A 15,734-nucleotide genomic window follows, 5' to 3' on the forward strand; every position below is an offset into this window, starting at 1 on the left:
CTTCTGATGTTAGTTTTTCTCGTTTGCAATTAATATCTGATCGCCTCAACCGAGGACACAGATGGGGGGTGTGATTACTTTTCTAAATAAATAAAGATAGCATATCCTTTAAAGAAAACAAGATAAGTGCTGAGGTCACGTCACGCGGTTATCAGTAACTAGCAATGTGAATTTTCTTTTGTTAAAAACAAGTATTTTGTGCATTAAGAGGATTGCGTGCGAGAGAAAGCTTTACTCCCCAGTTATTGCGTCAGGTTTTCTGCGATTTTACGTTTTTATAAGGAGTCTCCAGTGTCAGCACTCTTGTAAGGAACATAAAGCTGTAAGTAAATTGAAGACATACTGAAGTTTTCAGGAAGGAGAGCTTTTGTGGTTTCTTGATAACATGGTTTTCAGGTTAAAAAGAAGAAAAAAAAAATATTCAAGAAAAGAAAAAAAATGAGAATTTAAATGTTTACAGCTGTTATAAATAACAACAATAACTATCTAAACATAACAGTAAAGGAGTAAAAAGTACGTCGTTCTTTAATTAAAAAAAAGTTACTGCCAAACTGCATAATCGCAAAATCCTGGAGGGACTGTATAACAGCATGTGCAAAAGTATCTTATTCCTTACATAACCTTGCACGATCAAGATCATATACCATAAACACTCTTAATATCAGATGAAAGTGAAACGAGAAATGTTTTAAATCATTTATTCGGTACTCATTACACACTTTACCATCGTTCCATCAGTATACACGCATACTGTGCTAACACAATCGTCACACGGTCACGTATCCCTCCACATGGCTTTGCTTCCATTTCCTTAAAACTTCTACTTCGCTCACCTGCAGTAACACTTCCTGTTTTATGAGCACTTGAAATAAAAGAACAGCATAGTTAGGTCAAGTGAAAAATAAGCTATAAATAACCACACTACTGCATAAATTTTAATACATTTCTTTAAAAAAAAAAAAAAAAAAAGGAATCAATAAAAACGTTATACTGTATTTTGAATAATTTCTATAGCGGCGATGCCGATGCCTCAAACGTGGAACAAAACGACGAGACCCCACAGGATTAAAACACTTTTTGGCATTGCTTTTAGCAGAGTATGATGTGATACACTGGCACACACACTTACACACACACACACACAACACTTGGGGAAAAGACACGAGTTGTGCTGAGCAACATGGCACAAGCGATTATGACTTTATACCAAGTGAGATCGTCTGCTACATTTTCACAAAACTGATGTTTTTGTTGTTGTTTAAAAAAAAAAAAAAAAAAAATGTCATTATGGTAATCTGATTTTTCTGCCAAACAGGTTAATATTTTTTATTCTCAATCAAAGTGCTTTAATGAAATTAAGCTCCATTTTCTAGCTGGATTCAGCTCTTCTAATTAAAACCTAGTCTGCATGAGAAACAGCATGACAGCTATAACTTTTAGTTCATTAAACGTACAAACAGCTTTTTTTTTTTTGTACATGTGGACACAGTTTGCCTGCGCTCCAACGTCGGGATGGATACACATACACAAGACGTGTGGAATCACGGTCATCATAAAAGCTGCACGGTTCTGGCTTCACTCCCGTCATGTCTTGCGTTTGTGAGCATGGAAAGCCTCCATGACCTCGAGAACTTCAAGATCGGTCTCGAATAACTGCAGAAACGTCAATATGACCCTTTAGGCTTTACAACACTGTGAGCCACCAAAACTTCTTGATTGTCGTGAAAACATTCCTCTGGTCGTTTTGTCTGGGTGGTTATCGCAGACATAACACAGTACGTGGACATAAATATCATGCGTCTTTCAACGTGGAAACTTTCCTCTCCTCAGAGGGCCACTTTTAGTTCGCTCTATGAGGAATGACAAATTAGTGAGTCCTCCCTTCACCCGAGTCCCGTTCATACGACAGGAAACCTGACACAGTTTCACAGTTGGGAGTGCGACAGAATGCACCACAGAGAGAGAAAGACAGATAGAAAGAGACATGAACATAAAGTAGTGGTGGGGGGTGGTGGGGGGGGGAGTAGTGCTCTCTCTACTCTGTGGCTTCTACTGAAAGTACAGATGGCTTCTCCATGACAATACTGTACAGGTCGGCTTGGTGAGCGGAGATGATTGCAGATGTCCGATCACGTTACAACCACAGCGCGGTGTTCACACGTCCACGTGTGCGTGCTCCATCAGCTGCGTTCCAGCCTCGGCGGCGGGATTGCTAGTGTCCATGCTACAGTCTGAGCAGTCGCTGTCGCTTTGGTCCATGCGCTCCTCGGTTTTGTCCTGAGCGGGAGCCGTGTGCTGGGAAGGCTGAGAGCCGGTCGCTATTTTAGCCTGCCTTATGCAGTTCAGCCACTGTTGCTTGTTGAAGGTGTCACTGGCTTGGAAGGAGTGCGACTGGAGCTGACCTCCACTGCGGAACGTCACCCGGAAAAAGTTCTTGGCTGGTAGGGGAAGGATCGGAGATGTTTGTTATAATGGGCTTTGAAGAAAACCCATCAAGTAGGGCTGGGCGATATATCGATATTATATCGATATCGTGATAAATAATTACACGATACACGTCTCTGAGATATCGTTGGTATGGTGATATATATTTTTATGTTTTTAATAATTACAAATTAAAATGGTACTGAATGGATGCTGGTGATTTGACGTAATTAAAAATAAATTTATCTACTTTGTCTTTGTACGTATTAAAGAAAAGTACCACAGGTTTTGCAGTTTGTTAGCCAAATTATAGATCATAGAAAATGTCGTGATATGAGTATCGTGAAATGATATTTTTGTCATATCGCCCAGCCCTTCCATCAATGCACTTTAAATACAGGAAAGTTTAGATAAAGGATTTTCTGCCTAGCAAAAAGCAAATTTAATGTTAGATCGATACATCTGATTCTCAGGCCTGAACTGGAGGACTAGTAGTCATGTTCAAATCATGGATGGTTGATTTCACTTCTAACATTGCCTCTCTAACCAAGACAAGGTGTCAACTAAACTATTTAAAGATTTTAATCTCATAATTTCAATCGGAACCAAAAATAACTTCAAAACCAAAAAGAAAAATTCAGGGCGTTGTGCTAGGTCTCATCTAACTCCGCCTATGAGCCTAAGCCCTAACCCACACAATGCTGTACGACGCATTAAGCACACTTATCCAACCTGAAATACACTCCACCCAGCTCCCCCCAGGTAGGAAGGGGTTGGATGAGGTCCAACTCCACTGCGTGGGCTTTCTGTTCTGTAGTGAGGAGTACTTGGGTCATTTTTGATAACATCCAATAAAATAAAAGTTGTCTTACTGAACTGGCGTCCATTAACCAAAGCAGTAGTTTACTTGCTAGCTAGTGGAACCAAAACAAACTCGTCCTTTCTGCAAAAATGTCCATGTTCTAATGTCTGTTCACTTAAGAATAATTTTTCACTGGCAGAGAACAGACATTTACTAGCTCTAGCACTTCTTCACAGTCACTGTGGTCTACAGTTATTATTTTTTGTTTTGTTTTTGTCTATTTATATTGATTTGATGATAAAACTGTTATTTACTAAGACTAAACATGTAACTCACTCCTCTCGGTGTTGCTGAAAGCCCCTCTGATGGAGCCGCCCAGGCGGATCTCGCCGTCCTGCAGGTCCTCCCATTCGAGGTCCCGCACCGGGATGGGCTGCCGGTAGAGCTGATAGCAGAGCTGCTCGTTATGGGTTACGGCTCGCGTGATCACCAACACGTCCTGGAACAGGAACACGTGTAGCTTCTGCAAGGAGAGACAAAGACAGGGCTGTTACTGAAGTGCAAGAGAAACTCGCCCTACTGCTATAATTCTCCCGTACTTGTTCTCCTGAGTTTCATTAGATGGAAAAAGGTCTGCATCATGGAAATGCGGATAGCCAGATCAAGTTATAGTGCCCTCCACTAATATTGGCACCCTTGGTAAATATGTTTAAAAAAATTCAAACAAAGGTTTATCCAAAAAAAAAAAAAAAAAAACCTTTGTTAAATATGTGTGCCACAATTATTGGCACCCTTTTAGTCAATACTTTGTGCTACCTCCCTTTGCCAAGATAACAGCTCTGAGTCTTCTCCTATAATGCCTGATGAGGTTGGAGAATACATGACAAAGGACCTGAGACCGTTCCTCCATACAGAATCTCTGGAGATGCTTCCAATTTCGAGGGCCACACTGGTGGACTCTCCTCTTCAGTTCCCCCCACAGGTTTTCTATGGGTTTTGAGTCAGGGGACTGGGATGGTCATGGCAGGACCATTGACTATATGGTCAGTAAACCATTTTGTGTTGATGTTGATGTTTTGGATCATCGTCCTGCTGGAAAATCCAACCACGTCCCATTTTAAGCTTTCTGTCAGAGGCAGTCAAGTTTTCATTTAATATCTGTTGATATTTGATAGAGTCCATGATGTCATGTATCATAACAAAATGTCCAGATCCTCTGGCAGAAAAACAGAGAGCCACCACCATATTTAACCGTGGGCATGATGTACTTTTCCGTATGGCTACCTCTCTGTGTGTGCCAAAACCACCTCTGGTGTTTATTTATAGAACCCGATCCCATTTGAAGGTCCAGTAGTGTCTAGCAAACTGAAGATGCTTGAGTTTGTTTTTGGATGAGAGAGATGTTTTGTTTTTTCTTGAAACTCTTCCAAACAACTTGTGGTGATGTAGGTGACTTCTGATTGTAGTTTTGGAGACTTTCTGACCCCAAGAAGCAACAAACTTCTGCAGTTCTCCAGCTGTGATCCTTGGAGATTTTTTGGCCACTCAAACTTTCCTCTTCACAGAGCGTTGAGACGATATAGACACACGTCCAATTCCTGGTTGATTTATAACATTTCCAGATGGCTGGAACTTCTTAATTATTGCCCTGATGGTGGAAATGGGCATTTTCATTGCTTGTGCTATTTTCTTATGGCCACTTCCCATTTTGTGAAGTTCAACAACCTTTTCCCGCACATCACAGCTATATTCCTTGGTCTTACACATTGTTATGAATGATTAAGAGAATTTGACCTATGTGTTACCTCATATTTATACACCTGTGGAACAGCAAGTCATCCTTGAACAATTTCCTGTTCCTAATCACCCAGGTGTACTAAATTTTTTAAAATCTCAATAAACCTTTGTTGTGTTTGCAATTGTTTGATATCCATAAGAGCAGAGTATTTTTTGTGAATTCTTTGAACAAAAGATCAAAAGGTGAAACAATGACATTTTTCACAGCCTTCTTTGCTCGTATTTACCAAGGGTGCCAATATTAGTGGAGGACAGTGTAAATGGAAAACAAAGCAGCAAATATGGAGTATTTCTGCTTGATATTTTCCCACCGGCAAAAGTGGCTTTTGATTAGCAGAGTTACTTAAAATACTTCAAATAATCTCTAGAAGAGGATAATGCATGTGTGTATGTCTGAGGAAGAACTTCATGGAAGTCTGTTTAATAAATATTTTAGGGATGTGATAGTGGAAATTACGTAACCTGCGAGTTATCAAAGCAATGCATAGCCCAGAGGCGGATTTGTCCACGGTCAATATTTCCATTTTGATAAATACTCAAGTTATTTTGGTCCATTCTGATCCCATGAGCTTGAGTGTAATACATACTGAATTTGGAGAGCGACTCTGATGCTTGACCATGAAAGGAGGTGGTGTGTGTATGTGTGTGTGCGCGTGTGTGTGCGTGCGTGTAGATGAAGGAAACTGATATGCATGCTCTCCCTGACCTACAGCAGGGGGTTCAGAGGAAATGGGGCATACACTGAAGGGAAACCTGACTTGCCTCCTACCTCATATAACCTCAGCATCACTGCTGTGTGATGGACGTGTTGGTCGTTTCTTAAAAGTACGCATTACATACTTAAAAGTATTGAGCTGAGTTGGGAACGCTTGGGAACATTCTGACCAAAGCAGATCGGAATCAAACGCTACTGTTTGGGTCTACTCAATCTTTTTTCCTTCCTGTGTAGTATTCATACTTTATTGGTTCATTGTTTAAAGCCCAGTCATGTTTCTCTACATGAAAGGCAAAGCCGCTCTGTCTGCTCCTTGACCGCGTTTTGATTAATAGCCTTCGGTTTATGTTTTCCTCCGATTAGTGTGTTTCCACAGCACTGCCCTCTCATTTTTGTGAGCCGACACAATTAAGATGGAAGTCTCTTATTGGAAAAGAAAAGAAAGCCTTCGAGGTTGGATCAAACGTGAGTGCAGAAACACGATGAGTGACAGGCGACAGCCCGAAACAGGCGCTTCCAATTAGCGCGTAGGAAGAGTAAACGCACCGAACTCTAATTAGATTACATAGCAAGTGAAGGCGAGATCTCCCACGAGCCTGGGTTACGTTCTTACTCTTATTCAGCTTTAACAACGTGTGCATTGCTTTGAAGACAGACCATAACGTCTTGAATAAATAAACTCAAATCTTTCATCTAGGACTACACGGTAATGGCCAATAATAATAATAATAATAATAATAATAATAATAATAATAATAACAACAACAACAACAACAACAACAACAACAGCAGCAGCTCGATACTGAAATCACAAATATTTATCATAATTATTCAGGCAATTTAGAAAAAAAATAGGCTACTTAGTCAAATGTAAATAATTAAATTAATACATCATCTTGGAAATGAATAAATATCAACCAAATGGACAGCTCACAATTTTTAATGCATCAGGGCCAATACAATCCAATATACAAGGTTAGCCAATTACACAGTCAATTAAGATTAATAAAAGAAGAAGAAAAAATGTGCTAAATATTAGGCATAATTTTATCCTTGACAGAGGTTGTTCATCACTCTTCATCAAGACCTGTTTTGTGTTTCATATCGAACACTAAAAAGGGGAATCCACAGATTTCCCAGAAATCTTAACGGCACACGATCCTGTTTATACATGCTTGCTTCATTAGTCTTGAGTTGCAGGATTATATCCTGATGTTATATCAGAATCCAATCCAATAATTCAACCCGCTTCAGGAGGTCTGACAGACATTTTCGCCATTTTAAGTGTAAATGCAATCTCTCCAAGCCCCACTGAACAACCAAAAGCCCTCCCCATATAGTACGTATAGTACGCTTTAAGGAAATTAAAAACGCCACTCAAAATCACCATCTCTGACGCGGCAACTGAAAATGAAGACCGAAATCACAGGACGTCAGATGCTACGAGCATGCAATAGCACGATCGTATTTCGATCTGGTTAACCATCTGACGACTAGCATAAATGGTTACAGTCTTGTCAGGATCCGACAGGCGAACAGGTCTAAACAGGGTTTGTGAGTTCATGTAATACTCACAGCTCCTCTGTTGTTCTTTAGCTCTCCGTGGCAGCTGAGAATGCGAGAGCTGTCGATCAGAAGGTCTCTCTGGCTCTCCTCCAGGTAGAGCAGACGCTCTTTATAATAACGGCACTCCGACTCGCCCGTCTTGATGTTGATCTCGGCCACGATGCTCTGGATCATGTGGATCTGAGAGGGAAAACAGACTGGGTCAGGTGGTGGCTATGAAAAGGCAGTGAAAGGAAACCTGAAGCGATTTTACTGGCAAATGGAAAAAGGAAGAAAAACATTCAGATATAATCAAAAAAAAAAAAAAGCTAGCGATTTTGTGTAAACGGTATAAAAGCTTGAACAATAAAGAAGCTTAACATCTGTGTTTTTTTTCTTCTTTGTGTTAAATCGAAAAAGAATGCCAAACAGAAACATTTTCTCTAGTGCTCTCAAACTTTTGGACCCCACTGTGTAATATATATTCTCTTTCCATGTGGAGTGGTTATACTTACAGCCTCGTCCAGATGCTGCCGATCCGGGTGGTCGTTAGGTGTGTGTTTGAGAATCTCACGTAGCAGCAGTGGATATTTGACAAGCCGGCTGCGTGGGATGTCCAGAAAGTTCCACAGGTCCAGTTTGCGACTGAAGGGCGACTCCAGACAGCGCTGTAGGAAGTCGTGTACTCGGTGGTCCTGCTTTTTATGGTCCAGTAAGGCTTTTGCAGCCACCTGGTTACTGCAGTAGCTGTTGTAGGAGTCCAGACAGGGCAGCTGCGATGGAGAAAGAAAACGGGGTAATGTAATAAAGCCGCTTTGCTATTTGAAGCCGGCGTCTGTCGTTTCTAAACAGCGTTCATGGATGTAATTTGATTTGCACCTATTTATAAGGCATCCCCACCACTGCAAGTTCATAGCCAGTGCTTTCGAATCGTGGTGGTTTATTTATTGTCCCAGAGATCAAGGCATTGATCTACGAGGTTTAAAAGACAAAAACAATTTTATTTCGCCTTTATGCCATCCATCTGGACTGTAAACTGAGTGGCCAAAAACATGTGCAGGTTAGATAACTAGCCTTTGGCTAAGCTTGGGTCTTACAGCAGACCTTGCAGCTGCACCTCTCCTCTCTTCTTCTCTCCTGTCTTCTCCATAAGCCCAGGCCTGTCTCCTACAAAGTTCTGAACAAATGCTACCACACCGGTGTGATGAGATAATAACCAGAGAGCGGCACTCAGAAAGAAATGCCTTCAGCTGACCTGTAATCAGTCAGCGTTATGGGAACAGCTGTGCATTCCTACAGCAGGTAAAAGGAGGAGCAGGATGCAGTTTAAAAAAAAAAAAAAAAAAAAAAAAAGGGATTTCACCAAAGTGAGTGATGAATTAACAGGCTGTTAAATATCAGATCAATCCCTGTGCATTACATTGTGGACACGTGGTCATCTCTGGCTGGATGCATGTCTCGTTTACGTCCTTTGGGTCTTTAAACATCTATAAATGTCATTTCTGACGTACAGGCTCAGAAATGTTGATACCGTTTGGTCAGAAGCTGTTGAGTAGTTTTATATAACAGTAGCTCGGACAATAGTTCTGGCCGCAACAAGCTCTTTATAATATGTTAGTTGATATGATGTTTTCTGCAAGCAGATGTTTATTTAGCATCTCTGAAAGAGTCTCCAGTGTCGGAGGTAAAGCAGTGACTAAAGAAGTTTTCCGACAATTATCTTTTTAACTTCAAGAGAAAGAAAAAATTGAAACTGCCAAAGGAACAACTGTTTATAGCTGTTATAATGTAAGTGACAGATGTTCCACAACATTAAAGGTAACTATAAATGGATGAAAAGTACATGTTGGTCTTTAATAAACAGCAAATTGTAAACCACTGTCAAACTGCTGTGGTAGAACATGAATAATAAACATCACATCACATCACCCTGTCGTTGATTATTTTCCAATAATAGCACATCCCAAAATGATTTACTCCTTATATAATACACACCCCATAATCTGTGCAATATGAATTTGTATACAATATGTATCTGTGAACATTTCTTTAATGAGCTCCTGATACAAAACATCACGAAACAAGATGTAAAAGAAACACTGCTCTTTACCGAGGCCACCCTGTGTGTGAGAGAGAGCGCAAGCTTCTTCTGAGGCGAAGCAGCATTGAGAAATGTTTACATGGTTAGGCAATATCCACTTGATGGATATTCCCAGCGCAAACGGTCCTGCTGTGGAAACCCTTCTTGGACAGATGAGGGTTGAAGGAAATAATCAGAGGTAACAGCTACATTCTTAAAACCGTCCTTCTCTGGCAAGCATTGTTCTCTGTTAGCGGTAAACAGGAAAGGACAGCCATGTAGGACAGCAACAACTTGACGCAAGAGATGGACAACGCAGATAAATCACAACCTGGAGCTTAGGACCGGAAAAAGGTGTACAAGTTATACCATAAAACGAATATATGGAAAGGAAGCACAAAGCAATATATGTTTCAGGAAGGAAAGTTCATACGTGACGTGAAGTCACGCGGTAATTGAAATCTAACTGAAAGCCGTTCTAAATGGTGCCAAAACTTTTACTCATCAAGAAATCCAAATTTTTGGAATGAAAGCCACCAACTTTTTTTCCGTCCATTTTCTCATAAACTGTTGTGTGGTAGATGGATGCATTTGCATATTAAAACCTGATAGGCTCTTATATTGTCATTATTACATATTATGATAACTACCTGTATTAAAATTCAGATTTTTCTGCAAGATTCATCACATTTTGAACCCTGAAACGATTTAATCATAATAAAGAAGTACACAATTTTGTGCGAGTTTAAAAGCATGCCTTAAGGATGGATTCGAAGATGCATGAGAAATCTCATGAACAGGTATTTTTTTCCCCCTGAAACGCTTTCACAGGACACTTCGTAAGAATAATGTTTGTGTGTATGAGGAAAAATAAGCAGAGCTTTGGCTCTCTACCATGTGAGTCAATATTTATTTACTTGCAAAACGGATCCATAATTACTGCTTTGTTTGACTTGCTATGCACAACTTTTTTTTTTTCTTTCATTTTTTTTTTTAAACTGAAAATGTCCCGAGTAGGACAGGTCACTAATATACACAAATAAATTCAACAACCGGCCATTTTTAACGCTTCCTCATATCCTAATCATCGAGACGAACGATGCATCAAATGAGCCACTTTACAAAACTACATTAGGTTAGATTTGTACCAAAATCAAAACAAACATAGGTTTGGGCCACTTTTAAAGGCTATCTCGTTTCATTTCTTAATGGAGCACTTGGAGAACAGTCAAATAAACCAGCTAAACACGGCAGGTCTGTCTAGAATCATGTTCGAACACTGAACGTTGCTCAACAGCCTGAACGGAAAAAAAAAAAAAGCCGATACGTTTTCCTGTAACGCACAGAAATGCAAACAGACCTGAAGCTTTGAATAGCAACATTGGACAGGACAGAGCTGTCGAGTGAGATTAATAGAGTAGAGCTCTGAAAGCAGTGACTACCCCCCATCTCTCATCCTTTCAACCCCACACAGAGCTGCACTCTGTTTGAAACAGCCCTTATCAGCGACTTATAGGTCGCTGGTTAAAAGGACATCAGAGATTGTGATGCTTGGACGACCTGGATGATATGTAAACTTTATGAAATCACGTTTTACTGAAGTACTGGCGTAGGGTCAAAAGACCTTGCTGTGTCTCTGCTTTTACACGGAACTAACGCACACCGCTGATTGTATGACTTATGAGAGTATTCCAAGTTCTTAATGATGGCATGATAACACTGAATAAATAAGCATCACAGACTGCTGAGAAACCACCACACTTTAGTCCTCCCACACACTCGCTGCTTGGAGAAGTCACTACTCCTCCAGCTGAACGCCAAGCCAAAAAAAAAAAAACCCTCCATGTTACTGGCTGTACCAAGATGAAATACAGTCATTTTAAGATATCACGGTGGTAAATAACCAGTCGGTGTTCTAGCCTGTGTGCTTGTGTGTAAATAGTCACATTATTAGGTGTGTTTCCACCAGTGGAACTGTTTTTAGTTTTAGGGCCAGGTTTTCATGTTTTCACATAAGTGGTGAGTCGAAAGGATTGCAAGGTGTTATTATTTACATACGATTCTCCAGTCCCTCCAGGATTTCTGCGATTGCAAAAGCGAACCTAAAAAATCAAGCAAATTCCACAATATTCTGAGGAGCTTGCCATTTTTCAAAACTACCGCAGATTTTCCGCAGATTTGGGCCGAGACGCGTCGTGTGATGTCATCACAACGCACGTTCAGCCAAAGCCCTCTTCGATTCATGTGTGTCGAACATGAGTACAGCTGAAAGGTCTCATTTACCAACAAACATCACTGTGAAATAATTTCGTGCGATTGCAATTTCGCCAATTCAAGTAGTTTTCTGCCAAAAAAAAAGAAAGAAAAGAGAAAAGCACCAAAAACTATGCAAGTTGCATCGCACGTTTTGTAAAAGAAAGCATTTTTGGCCACAATAATCACAAAATAATAACTCCCCGAAATCCTGTACGGACTGCTCCTAATGACACAAATGCAAATAGATGCAAGAATTTTCATTGTTAACATAATATTCACACAACAAACAAAAAACCTTTATGTGTCACATAATGCTCATTTCACAGAATTACCATGGTTCCCTCCATTTGATAGAACTAGAAACCGTATAGTTCTTGTTCAGAGGAGTTCCAGTACCTTTAATTTCCTTAATATTTGGCACAAAAATAGTTGTTTCAGCAAAAAGGGATGGATTTAGCGACCCCGTCCATGTCAACTTGCCCTAAGTCATACATCAAACTCAGTTTTTCCACACAAGGAAGGAAGATGTGACTGCAGTGAAAACCCTTTGGCTCGATAATCAGCTGCTGTTGTAAACACGTTACATGGGTACCTCTGCTGCTCCTTTACCACCCATCACAACAAAGCACTGCAGACCAGAACTAAACCAAACCAATTAATAAAATCTTACCCAGTTCACTAAAATGTGTCCCACGTGGTCTGTAGAGCCATCGGGTTTCCTGGCCTCTCTGAGTCGACTCAGCAGATCTACAAAGCGAGACAGGAAGAGCAGAATTATGGCCAGTTTGGGGTTTTGACTAAAGGGTGCTGGGTTTAAAAAGAACTATGACAGTTACATGAGGCAGACAACTTCATGCAGGGCCGAGTCTCACCTTCGTGCAGCGGGATGAGGGAATCCAGGGTGCCGAATATCTGATTGAGTTCATGTTCTGTCATAATGGAGAGCTTCAGCATAGGGTCATGGTAGGCCTGCAGTTACATCACATAAGTATTAGCCGGGCTCAGAATCTGGCACTTGGAAAAGTACTCTGGAGCGGTCTTAGCTGGAGCGGAATTATGAAACCGCTAAGAATATGACCCAGAAAAACATGTGCAGCTAAGGGTCATCTTGTCCTTAAAATAAACAGATCAAGTAACACTAAGGGAAAGGCACTTCAGAAGTACAGCGAGTCACAAATTTGACCTGACTGCAAAATACTAATATAATATAATTTTATATATATATATATATATATATATATATATATATATATATATATATATATATATATATATATATATATATATATAAATAAAAGGGTGTTCTCATGTGCTTCCTTGAATCCAAGACTTCCCTTTAACCCCCTGTGGAGCGTGTGACCCTGTTCTCTGAACAGTAATCGGAGCCAAGGTTCCCACAGAGGGGGTTTAACTCGGTGTTTATATGGTGCGTGAAGTGAGCAGGAAAAGGCCACTAATTGGAAAAGCAGAGCTAACCTTTTTGGCCAGCTTGAGGTCTTCAATCAGGTCCTGCTCTCCTTGAGACAGCTCAAAAATGGCCTGAAGAAAGAAGAGAGGCAAGCTTGGTAATGGCATTTAGAAATAAAGCCTAGAGGAAAGAACGCTCACAACAATTGAAGGTTCACATTCTGAAAAGGTGTGTGTCAGGAAATTATGAAGGTGTAGGATAGGAAGCATATGACTAGTAAGGGAAAGAACAGTTCAGGGGAAAAGAAAAGCTGTTTTGTGGAATAAAATCACATTTAAGCTGCTTTGCGCACTTCTGCATACTTTGAGTGTGGGAAGAAACCCCACAGGACCCTCTCGACCTTTGAAACACTCAATATTTCCCTATAGACAGCTGCTCCCTGTTATCCACACCGCATCCCGGAGACTTTGAAGTTTGCATGGCCGCAGAGTAAGAAAGCGACTCGATCTGGAACGAAGGTGGGGGGGGGCTACGACACGAACGAGTCTCCCATGTTTCAAGCAGGACTAATTTTTACTACCAAAAAAAGCAGTGGCTTATGCTTAGACAGCTATGATTGCATGCGTGGACAAGTTTAACACAAGGGAGCAATGAGGAGAAGTCTTTAAAACCCTCAACGCCCTCCGCCACACACTTCAACAACTGCTAGGTTTCAGCCTACCGTGTGTTTTCCATGTGAGCTTGCAGGGTATAATTTGTACTGGGATTAGTGGACTGGAACTCAGAGTCGGTGTCGGCCTCCAGGGTTTACCTCAGGGTTTGTGCGTTTCGGCTTTGTCTGCGTTTCATGTCTAAGGTTTGTTGAAGGTCTTGTTTAACCGGCCATTAGGAATTCAGTGCTTAATAAAGAATCTTAATCTGTCTTGCTGTATGAAAGTCTGGCTGATTAAGAGGGTGACAAAACAATTAACAAATCAAAAATATATATTCCCATTTGTTCGCACCAGGGCCGAACTGGTATATCGGATGTCTCTTCAAAAGTTCTATTAAAACTACGTTGATCGACATAACGCCATTTTGAACGAACACTAATTGTGTTCTAGCTCGTTATATTATCGTTATCTTACGACCATGTCTTACCTCCTGCCTTTTTATCTCTTTAGAGGACAGCATCTGTCCCAGTCCTACATCGAAGGTCTCGCTCCACAGCTTGCTGTCTCTGCGCTTGGTGTTGGCCGCCGGTGCCTGTCTGCTCCATGGCCGAGGAGGCATGATCTCCGTCCTGCTTTCGCTGCGGAAGCTGATGGAGCGCTGCAGGGACGGGGGGGGGGACGAGGAATTGTGATAATAAATCAATAGGTCATAAATCAACAGGGATTAGTGTTACAACATCTAATGTACCGTCTCCTCAACTGTAGTGATATAACGAACGTATCATCCATTTAAGTCACATGAGTAAGAACATGGCCTGATGTTTCGCAAAATAAAAATAAAATATCCCAGATTGCGTTCTTGCTCATCGTAGCTTGGGCAACTCTGTGAGGTTAGTCAAAGACGGTACAGACTGTCTGCAGAGACAAAAAGTCCAGCATTGCTCCAAAAGGCTCAACCAGAAAAAAATTGACAGATAACAAGAAGATCAAGGCTGAATGTTCTTTTTCTAGTTGATAAACAGCCTGCTGCATCAAGCACCACATTAATAACTCGATAAATATCGCCGTCAAGGAATAAACGGCTCTCTGTGTTTTGGTTTGGTTTTAACTCTCTGCGCCAGTTTGCTCCGAACGTCTGTCAAAACACAGCGTTCGCTTCCTCCGGCTTCACAGAACAATGGCACGAGTGAGGAGCTGGCGAGAGCCAGACAGAGCGAAAACACGGGAAAGCCTGTGATGAATCACCGGCCTGTTCTCAGTGCTCCAGTCACACTCTGCACACAGAGACACTCTCTGCGTCCTAACCCTAACCCAGACGTGCAAAACCAACCTCGGCCTGTCTCGTTTCCTGTCCCGGGCATCGGGCCTGCTTTTCCCAAGCCATACACTTTCCCCACTTCTGTCGTCTCTTTCTCTTTCTCCTTTTCTTCCACCTCTCTCTGAGCCAGATGGGCTGGGGCATGCCTACCTTCTCCACAGCCCCTACTCAATCACACAGCAACAGCTGCTACCACAAGTCTGGCTCGAGGGCTCAGGCACAGCTCAACTCCAGAAACATAAAAAACAAGCCAGAACCTCTGAATAATATAGAATCTTTTTTTTTTATTTATTTAAAAGTTTTTTATTTTTAAATTTAAATTTGAAATAACATCTATCAAAAGATAGAGGACAGTAAACACGGAAACCCTACTAGAACTCAGAGGAACGTCATGGCTGCCTCTGTGCAAAAGCATGCTTTATGTTATTATTTATCACTAAAGACAACCAAGACCCACCTATATTCACAGGAAGAGGCCATTTGACTGACATCGCAAATGGCTAACCACAAAGTTTTGGAAGTACATAGACATGGAACTTTGGAAAGCCGGTCAGACTCCATACTTTAAGATTTTTAGATACTCTGTGGGCTGAGACTAGGTTCTGTGTAGGGTTTGCAACACAGAGCCATGATTTACATGACACTGACATTTGAACTGCTCAATTTTAGGGCAAGTTACTTACTTATTACGGTAGAGTTGCCACCTCACAGCTCTAGAGTGAGCGCCTGGTTCGAT

At 41.1% G+C, this 15,734-nt stretch overlaps 1 protein-coding gene across 3 annotated transcripts in view; it reads right to left on the minus strand.

The window, feature by feature from the left end:
• Positions 1–684: 684 nt before the first annotated feature.
• arhgef3 (Rho guanine nucleotide exchange factor (GEF) 3) overlaps positions 685–15,734 on the minus strand; it is a 93,526-nt gene continuing 78,476 nt past the window's right edge. For all 3 annotated transcript variants that reach the window (XM_017450290.3, XM_017450291.3, XM_017450292.3), the window contains 8 exons: positions 14,168–14,338; positions 13,096–13,158; positions 12,492–12,588; positions 12,290–12,366; positions 7,799–8,056; positions 7,314–7,484; positions 3,563–3,749; positions 685–2,438 (listed from right to left, as the gene is read on the minus strand). In XM_017450290.3, coding sequence (XP_017305779.1) covers positions 2,155–2,438; positions 3,563–3,749; positions 7,314–7,484; positions 7,799–8,056; positions 12,290–12,366; positions 12,492–12,588; positions 13,096–13,158; positions 14,168–14,338 — 1,308 coding nt within the window. In that variant the 3' untranslated portion in view covers positions 685–2,154. The remainder of the gene's footprint in view (positions 2,439–3,562; positions 3,750–7,313; positions 7,485–7,798; positions 8,057–12,289; positions 12,367–12,491; positions 12,589–13,095; positions 13,159–14,167; positions 14,339–15,734) is intronic.

Source organism: Ictalurus punctatus, chromosome 21 (assembly GCF_001660625.3).
Source record: "Ictalurus punctatus breed USDA103 chromosome 21, Coco_2.0, whole genome shotgun sequence".
NCBI classification, from domain to species: domain Eukaryota; kingdom Metazoa; phylum Chordata; class Actinopteri; order Siluriformes; family Ictaluridae; genus Ictalurus; species Ictalurus punctatus.